The 9,915-nt window shown below is 45.9% G+C and overlaps 1 protein-coding gene across 1 annotated transcript; it reads right to left on the minus strand.

The window, feature by feature from the left end:
- Nucleotides 1–454: 454 nt before the first annotated feature.
- On the minus strand, nucleotides 455–8,705 carry LOC146808480 (uncharacterized). The gene is made up of 7 exons (XM_085623959.1): nucleotides 8,648–8,705; nucleotides 8,446–8,544; nucleotides 8,146–8,274; nucleotides 7,520–7,973; nucleotides 4,180–6,304; nucleotides 1,727–1,818; nucleotides 455–1,181 (listed from the first exon to the last, which is right to left on the minus strand). Exons 1-7 carry the CDS (start codon nucleotides 8,703–8,705, stop codon nucleotides 455–457), a joined length of 3,684 nt encoding a protein of 1,227 aa, XP_085480085.1.
- Between the last annotated feature and the right edge of the window lie 1,210 nt (nucleotides 8,706–9,915).

The following is a 9,915-nucleotide window of genomic DNA, read 5'->3' on the forward strand; positions in this document are numbered from 1 at the left end:
TGTTAACAATGATAGTCTAGTTACGAAATATGTAAAAGAAAACACAAGGGCCTCGGTCAGACCTGCTAGAACCGAATATGTAGCTTGTCAAAATTGTAAGGGTTTATAACTTGTATGTGTTTAATGATGAACGTCTACAATAAAAGACATTGTTTTTAAAAAGCAAGCATTCAGACTTTGTATTTCACTGCTTATTCATGCATCATATTTTATTTTTTATTTTTTAAAGAAGGTTTAAAAAGACGCTTGAGACGGCTGTAAAGGTATAAAAGTGTTTATTACAAGCATGTATGTAAGTTGTGCATTACACTGACAAACTTTGCTGAAGAAATATATGAAGAAAATCAGACACGCTCATACACATAATAGGTACATTTAAAAATTATGGATGAATCCATGTACGGGGTATGGACAAGCGCTTTTTTCGCCGTGTAGATGGGGTCATAGGGGTAGTCTAAGAGGGAGATATCCGTAGGCCTTCAGAGGCGGGCGGCGATGGTGGGAGGGTTGTCTTTAAACTTTCAAACATACGGCGATGATCGTTATTACCAATGAGCGTCGAAGGGATGTTGAGTTCAGCAGCGGCTCGCAGAAAATGATCCCAACCACGCGGTGCATTTTGAGACGTTAGCATTTTGGGGTGCGTGAGCCCTTTAACCAGGTCGTACATGTGCGACCCCACAACCGGCTGTCCCTTGTAGAGAAATTCGCCTCGTTCATTCCAGGATGTGAGGTCTTTAGAAGTTGCCAGTTTACTCATCAGCATTTGCGCTGCACCTCTATGTCTTTGACTTATGTTTTTTAAGAGTTCATCAACAAAGGGATCTGGGGCTGACGCAAGGTCCGGCGGTGGTTGTAGGAGTTGAGGGGTATTCGCAGGGGCTGCAGGTTGTTCAGAGTCCGGGGTATATAGAGTCAGCTTGTTTTTCTCAGTATTCCACTGGTTGTAGTAACTTAAAAAGTTTTTAAGGGTGCTGGTGTAAAGGTTTGCCTTGTCGTAGGGGTTTAGATCAGTGCGGTTCAAAATGTCTTTAATTTCCGCATCCAGGCGCAGAGTCTCATTTCTGCGTATATCCCACGCACTGTCTGTGGAAGAACCCAGATGGTCCATTTGTTGTTTAGGAACCAAATACATCTTTGTGGCATGCTCCATTACTGTCCCGAGAGGAGGCTTGTAATTGCTGGTATAGCAATGCCTAGCAAGTTACCTATAAAACTACCAGATTGTTTCACCAGTTTCTTCTTTGTAATGAGTGAGGCCCTTTTATTACTGAGCTTCTTGATAAGACTCCTCTTCTTCTTCAACACCTGTAACTGAATCCTTGATATAGGCACGTTGCCTTTAAGGGTGTTTAGGGCTATTTCTGAAATGGCAGCCACTAAGTCGTCAGAAGCAGCGCACAGGATGGCCTTTCTGTGTTGAGGACTGGCTGTAACAAGCAGTTTCAGGAGAGCTAGATTGCGGCGTAGACGGTCAGACATGGTCATCACCTTATATTATAAAGGTCCTTGTGTAAATGTCTCTAAAACACGTCAAAGCTGATTTTTATAGGGCCGGGGTCTGGTCTTTGGGGTGTAGGCGACTGGTAGCTCGGGGGGAAAAATATCAGCCCTCAGTCTATAGTCTTCTAGAGTTTCATTTTTTAAGTCGACCAGCAGATAGCCATGGGGTTTTGCCGTAGCGTCGCTAAAGGCCTCCATGAAGAAGTGTGTGTTTCCGGGGTACATCTGTTTAGCTATGACTGCTATTTGTTGTTTGTCCCGGGGGGTTTTAAATAAAACAAGGTATGAAGCGTTGAGAGCTATAGACCGACTGTTCTTGCCCTTGTAAAACAAGTTCTGTACAATGTAGCATATGCTTAGATTGCGATGATGTGAATATTGTGTAAAAGCTCTCTCTAACTCCGGATGATCACCCCCTTCACGCATAAGGTCATCGACAATGATCATGTTTATACGGGACGGTGGCAGTAGCTCATCATCGTTGAGATCATCTGGTATACCCTCTATAAAACGGATATGTGGGAAACTACGGGACAGGTTTGTATAAAGAGGCTGCCAACAGGAATATAGCCACACAATGTTATTAGGGGTTTGGGTTAAAACAGAGGGCGCATTTTCTAAGAGCTTTTTTATAAAATAGCTCTTACCACAGTTTGAGGGGCCTGCTAACACGCAGGAGAAGGGATGTTGCAAATGGGTGTCCATGGTGGGGGGTTTGTCTCTCTAATGGCTCTAATAACCATAAGGGATTGTTTTATAGTCCGCTGTCAGGATCCTTTTATCAAAAACAACGCGCAGGGTTTTATGTAAGGGCTGCGTCGTAATTTCCCATTTCTTTTTGGATCTGACTATGCATGGTTGGTTCACAACTATGGTTTTAGCAGTTTCACAATCGGCTGATGCAGCGTATTCGTGCACCAGATTCTTTAGACTGTCAAAATTGATTTTTAGGGTGTTGCTGACATTTAAGGTTATACCTTTGACCTTCATACACACTTTATTCATGTTTGTGCAGTAGGTATAGGTCTTAGGTCCTGACGATACGTATTCTATTATATGCTCACCCTTATCGAGCTCGCTGGTCAAATCACCCAGATAATCCCCAAGAGGAGGGTCTTCATCCCCTGGTTTACTCAGAAAAATCACCGAGTCGGTATCATGATACAGACATCGGTCCTGGAGTTTATCCATAACCCTGTAAAGCTCTAGACGGGCATGGGCTGTAGTGAAACAGGCTATGAAGATGTTTATGTTGTTACACGTTGTGGGGTATGCTTTTGTGTATTTCCAACACACTGCCGCTGTCTCGTCATCGATAAAATTGCAGCTGGACACCTCATAACAGGGGGCAAATAGGTACTTAAACAGCTCGTCCGGATCTGTTATTAAGGTCGTATTTGATAGGTTTGTACGCTGTGCGAATTTTCCCCATAAGGAGTTGAGGCAGAGTTTAGCTAACTGGCGACGGGCCGGGTTGACCTCTATCATATGGGGGCGTAAATGTATACCCTCGTGAGCATAGTAGTCATCTATGTATTTCTGCTTTGCATCCTGACTAGTACACCATTCGGGATACCCTGAGGCCTCCTGTTTGTCTCTGAGAAACAGATTAATGTACGGGGCAAAGAGCAGGGTCATAGTCCTCTTAAAATGCCACACCTCGTGTATCCTTCCGAGCCTGTAACCTTTCTCTAGCGCCACTTCGACCTCGATACTGCACCAGGTCCCTGTGAGCATCCTTTGTTCATCGGTGTGACTGCAACCACCGGTCTCTTTAAGCAATGCGCATGTTCGACATAGGGGGAACAGCAGCTTACCATCGACTCTGTAGGGTAACACTGGAAAGTAAAGCCGCCTTGGCGGATAGATTTCACATTTAACTAACCCAAAGTATTCCGAAAGGGGCTTAAAGTCTCTATATATGATGGTAGGATGTCCTAAGGGGTATACCTTCATTTTGTTTACAAAGGGGTACAGGCTGGTGAAATCATAGTAGTGTATTTTCTCACCCTCATCCGTGGCCCTGTACCGTTGTATGGCGTTTGTACGGCCTCCGAATAAGGCATCGCGGGGTTCCAAGGGTTCTGGTAAATCACAACTCTGAAGGTAAGAGATGAGTTCGGTGTCGGTTGTTAACATCTCTAACCACTCGTGCCCCCATGGAACCCTCATAGCAAAGCCACATTTTTTAACATACTGGGCCTTCATCAGAGTACGTCTGTGTAAGTGTTCAAATTTGGCACCCAGAAGTTTGTTAAACTCGTGGGGCTTGTAACACTGAGGGCAGCCGTGGTAAAAACAGCCGTTGTATTCAAAGGCCGTCGCCACCCCGTTAATTACAGCGTACCCATCCAGGTAATAGGGCCCCACCCGGTATTCACCACCCTGCAGGGCGTGTTGAATATGTACGTCTTCCTTCTCAGAGATGTACATGAGCCACCGGATCGAGGGGGTTGAATAACGTTTCTGTTTACCGTTATAGAGGTCTGGCGGCACTAGAGCGATACTTTGAGGTCTTAAAAACATGTGTTTATAGATGGACATACACATGGATGCCAAAGTGATGTTTTGAAAAGGGTCTATGTATTCGACCTCTTTTATCATTGGAGCCATCTTCGGTTTCAAGACCCGACTTTTCTTTGTCATTTGACGTTTCTTAGGCTTCAGCATTCTGACTTTCTTAGTCATCACCACCACAGCGTCTCTGAAGAGGTTACACGCTTGGCGCAGGATCATTACATCAGCCTGACAATAAGCTTTCAACTCTGTTTGAAAATGAAACTCTTTTTCACGGTTTTCAGAGTACCATTGTAGAAAGCTCTCTTTCTCGGCTGGCATCATATATTGAACCCCGTAACTGTCAGGAGATGGCATGGGCCCCACATAATTCTGGTTCGCCCATGTGTTAAAAAAGTGTGGAAAATAACCCTTACACCCTGGGAAACCAAAGGCTTTTGGCAGCTTACTCAGTTTCATGGGTAGGAAATTCAGAGTGTCTATAAACCTTATTTGTAAATGCCCGACTGTTAACATCATCAGCTTTGAACCATGAGTAATGAGTTCTACTTGCACCTTTTCACGAATCATATTTTGTAAAATAAAGAATGAGTCGTAGGCTTTTGAGTTGTGGGCCAGCATAGTATACCCTTTGAATTTGGTTTGAATGAAAGTGTTAAGGAAATCACCAACGCACGTTCGGCCTTCAAACTCCCAGCTGTCGTCGGAAGTTAGATGGTGTGCGTAAATATAGTTAGGTTGGTGTACACCCGTCTCCTGTGTGCACTCTATATCAAACACTATGTAGGCTTCGGTTTTGGTCTGGGGCTGGCCTTTAACCATGTAGCAACGATGGTTGGTACCCGCCACATAAGACGTATGGCATCGGGGGCATTTCATACCTTTGCATTTGTGATCAGATGCCACATACCGACCACACTCAAAACAATCCATTTTAGGGGTGCATTTAACAGCTTTCTTGTGGATGGTCAAACAGTCTTGAGAGCGACAAAACAGCTTACAGGTGCGACACCTCCTCTTCAGGGCGGTATCTACGAAGCAACCATCCCTCTGGCACATCTTACAGTGCATTTCACACTGATGACGGTCCTTAGTGCTGTATATATGGTCGCAATGGGTGCACACATACTTGACACCCAGAAAACCTTTAAGGTTTAAGATCCCGTAAAAGTGATTTTCGTGGTGAAGCACATATACGGTCTTGTTCCTCACCGGGCTGCCAGTTGTAAAGTACTTCCAAGAGCCATTGTGATAAAGAACTTTCACCGTCACAGCGAAATAGTTCTCAAAAAGACCTATATCGCCAAAGCCGACCATGCGGTCGGGAGGTATTTCAAGAACCTCATGGGCCTCAGCCGCTCTAGCCATGATGACCGCGTCGGTGGTGTTGCGACCCATCAGCAGACCTACGATGCTGGCCGCCAGACACGTGTTGTTTGTATCGTTGTTAAAGTCGAGCAGCCAACGTTGTTTCTTACCAATTATCTTACTGTATAGCACGTTCTTTAAAGGTCTGGAAACACCCCCCTCACGCCCCCTGACAATGAGGGCTATGACGCGGAAAGTGCCATAGGCGACTAGTTCAGTCTTACTCTGTAAAAGCGTCGAAAGATTTTCTAAAAATTCCACAGCGTCAAACACATCTCGGGACCTCTTTTTGGTGAACAACGGACTGTCAAAACCTTGTCCCTGGAAACGTAGTTGGAAAAAATCATTAGGACCCACATCGCGTAACAACCTTTCTATGAGCGTTTGCACCGCCTGGTGTATAGCTAAAACACCCTGATCGGAGGACCTTATCTGGTGAAGGTTAGCAAACCTAAACTCTTCGTAGTGCTCGACGGCATTAAATCTCTCTACATCACGCCTGTAGCTTCTAACGCTCTCTAAATATACGACCTCTGAATCCTCATCTTGAGGTATTTGACTTGCTGGGGAGCTTGTTGCTGTATCGTATTGGGGATTCTGGTCCAGTATGGGCTTAGGGGCCCTTTTAAGCACCCTTGTAGCACATATTCTGGCTTTCTTCAGTTTACTTATTAAAAGCCGTCGCTGCTTAGCGCTATTAGCCCATTTTTGTTTTTTACGGGTCCATGCTTTTCGAGGTAGCCGACCCCCTCCTATTTGAACAGTCTGGGCTGTGCCTAGGGGCTCTGGACTCAAGGCGTCCTCTGTTACAGACCCACCCCGAGGGTCATCTATGCGTTCCTTATGACGGAGTGTTGGTTGTTGTTCAGGCGTAGCTTGTGAAACGGTGTGACGGTGTTCTATGTACTTTTTACGCCTGAGTAGCCGTAAGAAGTGTAGGGACTTTGTCAGGAGTGTTTGTACTTTACCGAGGTATTTTGATGTGAGGGTTCTTTTATTAAAACCAGAGGCCCTGGCATTCTTCAGGGTGTGTAGCTGCCCTAGTCACGTCTGTATACGCAATATGTCCGATCCCGCTTCCTGACACGTTTGGAGGATTACCCTTTTACAGAGGTCAACCCTTTGCAGTATTTTCTGCTGAGCCTCCACCATGACCCTGTCGCCACTACCACCCAACCCCAATTTTAAGGTTGCGGTGTTCGCTTGGCGTTTTAACTTCCTGACCGCCATTTGTATATCCTTTACATGCACGTCTAGTACCGGTTTAGGGTTTATAGAGTCATATTTTGGTGGGTGAGGGCTGAATACCGTGTTTGGTTGTATAACAACCTTTAACAAACCAGGGTCTTCTCTACTGCCTACATCCCCAGCACCCATCTGTAACTGAGGTCCTGGGGGTATCATAGAAACAGGATCCCAGTGCGAGCACCCTGGAGCATTGGGTGAAGGGACCTCGCTAGATGACACCTCCATACTCTGATTTGACCAATCATCCCAACCCGTACTGCAACCCGTACTGCTATGGGTGTATATAGTTGGGGGGGATACAGGGTTTACACACCCCGAGGGGCTTGTTGGGTCGTATGCACCCTCCGGGGTTGCAGGTGACATGGGGCACGGTGAGTGTAAATGCCTGTCGAAATAATCAAGGGTGCTACCGTCTAAGACAGTGGCCGTGAGGTTGTCTGGCGTATGTGTAAATGTTGGCTGCAAAACCCCGGTGTCTGTGTTAGAGAGCCCCCCGGACGCTGCTTCTGACGGTCTAACAAATGTGTCTACAGAGCATGTCATTGTCTCGGGGCACCCCATGCTGCCGGTATAAGGGGCTCCTTAAGGCTGCCCCTTGTCAGACACATTGTCCCTAAACTCAGAAGGCGCTACTACAGATGGTTCCAGGGTTTGGGTTATGGGGCATTCCTCTACAGGCGCCACCCGTTTTATTTTTGAAGCTATAGAGGTCTTCAGAGGGTGGGATGGGTGCTGCGGTGTAACAGGATTGACTAAGGACCCTTCCTATGCTTCTACTTGTAACGCCTGGACCCCTTGTTTATTCTTAAGATATTTTCTTGAGAGCCGGTTGACTTTAGGGGTTTGGGGTTGTAAAAGGGCTTCTGCAGGTGTCGTTACAAACGATGGTTCCTTAGAGAGTTCAGGTGTATCTGGTTCATTCACCTGCTTAACAACATTTTTTAATGAGAGATCTAATGGAGTCTTTAGGGGTTCGGGGGCCAGAGGTTTCTTGCTGAGGTCTAAAGGGTCTGCTAGGGACTCCATGACCAACGACTTCTTCTTGAGGTTTAAAGGACCTGCCTGGGTTACTGAGTTCGACTGTTTCTTCTTAAGAGCCGGTTTGCTTGAGAGGGGGTTCCCTTTTGAGGGCTTGAGAGGGTTCAGATACATAACGGATGCGTCGGTTCTCTTCCGTATGTTTGTGTAGTATGTGTAGATCTTATTCTGGCGTACACGCCTACTCACACCTTTTGCCGCAGGCGGGGTGTTCAGGACAGTCTTTGTTATATCAGCCAGCGTTTTTGTTGACCTCTCAGCCTTATACGTATCTTCACCACTGTTTTTTTGAACGGCTTCTAGAATGTAACATAAAAAATATATATTAGAACAATAAGGATCCCGTATAAGATGTTTACCCTACCCATCGTAGTACACCTGGTACTACATGCCGGTGGCCCCCATTGTTCTTGAGAATACAACCCCGAGAGATCGTTTTCCCCACTTTTTTTTTTTTTTGTAAAAACACACCTTTTATATGGCTTTTCCCAACTCCTTTCTTTGTCACGGGTCCGTCTTTAGATGCGGCGGATTTTTTTTTCCCAGGCCTTTCTTTTGGGTGCTGCGACGTCTCTTGCACAAACACGACATCAGGGGACCCTGTAAAGGGAAAAAAATAATCATATTTGTAGTATAAACCGTCCACAGCATGCTCCGCTGTGGAGTGTTCCTATAGTTCACGTTTGTGTTTTCCCAAGTCTTAGGCCTTTGAAAGAATGAGGGCCTTTTTTATTTTTTTATTTTTTTTATTTTTTTATTTTTCTGATTTACCTGTAAGTACAGGGTTATCCAGCACATTCAGAGACATGTCTTGAGACCACCCGCGCCGATGTACATCCTCAAGAATCTTTTGTAGTTCGGGATCCAGACCTATAAAAACACACATACATGAGAACTACCATTGGAAAAGCAGAGCGTCTAAGACACAGGTGTAAGAAACTACTCCGAAGTAGACATCTCTAAATACATATACCTGTCTGTAGGGCGTGCATTTCCTCGTCTGTGAGGATTAATTCTGGCAGGTCCTGCATCTGGGTTGAATATAAAAACGGCTGTTTTAAAACCACACCTCATAAGCAGGATATTACAGTTACATGCAGCTTAGAAAACCCAAAATACACATCACATAGAGACATGCATCCTTACACCTGGTATATGTAAAACATCTAGGAATATGTTCCAATGTTTAGGGGTGTACAAACTGTAGGCATGACAGGTCAGACCCTTAGCTAAAAGGGCTGGTTAAAGTTTGGGAAAAGCATAAAAACCAAAATTGAAAACAAAACCTGCGCATTTATGGTATTGTACACATTCTTTACACTAGATAAAATGATATAACCCTCTCTAAAATGAGTATTAATCACCGGAGTTACCCCGGACATTGATTTATTTATTTCATTTTAACCTTGAAGCATCGGAAACAATAATCAGGGTATCTGATGCATTTATAATAAATAACCCTTAAGCTATGGGCGGCCATTCATGTTTTTATACGGCTGGACTATTGGCTTTGTCACTGGCTGCTATTTGTATAAGGTTGGACTATTGGCATTGTCACTGGCTGCTAGTTGCATAAGGTAGGCCTGATGGCATTGTCACAGGTTGTTAGTTACATAAGATAAATAAGCAGCAGCTCCGGCGTGTATATAATGCTGAAAAAGCTTCCGTTTAAAGGCATGTTGACACCACGCTCATTCTGCAGCACTCGGGAAACCCTACCGGGAGCTACCCCCTCCGTGGATACGGCGGCAGGCCCCGCCCCTTCAAAGACGTCAGGGGAGTCCCTGTGATGTCATTGAAGGGGCAGGGGCCTGCCGTCGCATCCACGGAGAGGAAGCTCCCTAAACCCCTGCAGCCGCCATTGGGACCCCCGTGGCTGGTTTAAAAAAAACCCCAGAGCAGCACCTTCCTCAAGCGAGCTCTGGGGGGATTCAATATTTAAAAAACAACTGGGACGCTGCGCCCACGCCTCCCAGGCGCCGTAGGAGACCCCACAACGGCCGCACTTACCCCCGGAGCTCCGCATGGAACACAGCGGGCTCCTGTGGGTTTTCCTTTTTTCTTTAAAAAACACTGGGGGCCTTACGCACGCGCCACCAGAACACCAACCCAGGCCTCACAAACCCCCGGAGCTCCGCCTTGAGCAGAGCGGACTCCGGGGGTCTTCACAATTTTTAAAAACAGCTGGGGCCTCGCACCAGCGCCTCCCAGGAGACATCGGAGCCCCCACCACGGCCTCAT

This window comes from Triturus cristatus, chromosome 8, assembly GCF_964204655.1.
Source record: "Triturus cristatus chromosome 8, aTriCri1.1, whole genome shotgun sequence".
In the NCBI taxonomy this organism is placed as follows: domain Eukaryota; kingdom Metazoa; phylum Chordata; class Amphibia; order Caudata; family Salamandridae; genus Triturus; species Triturus cristatus.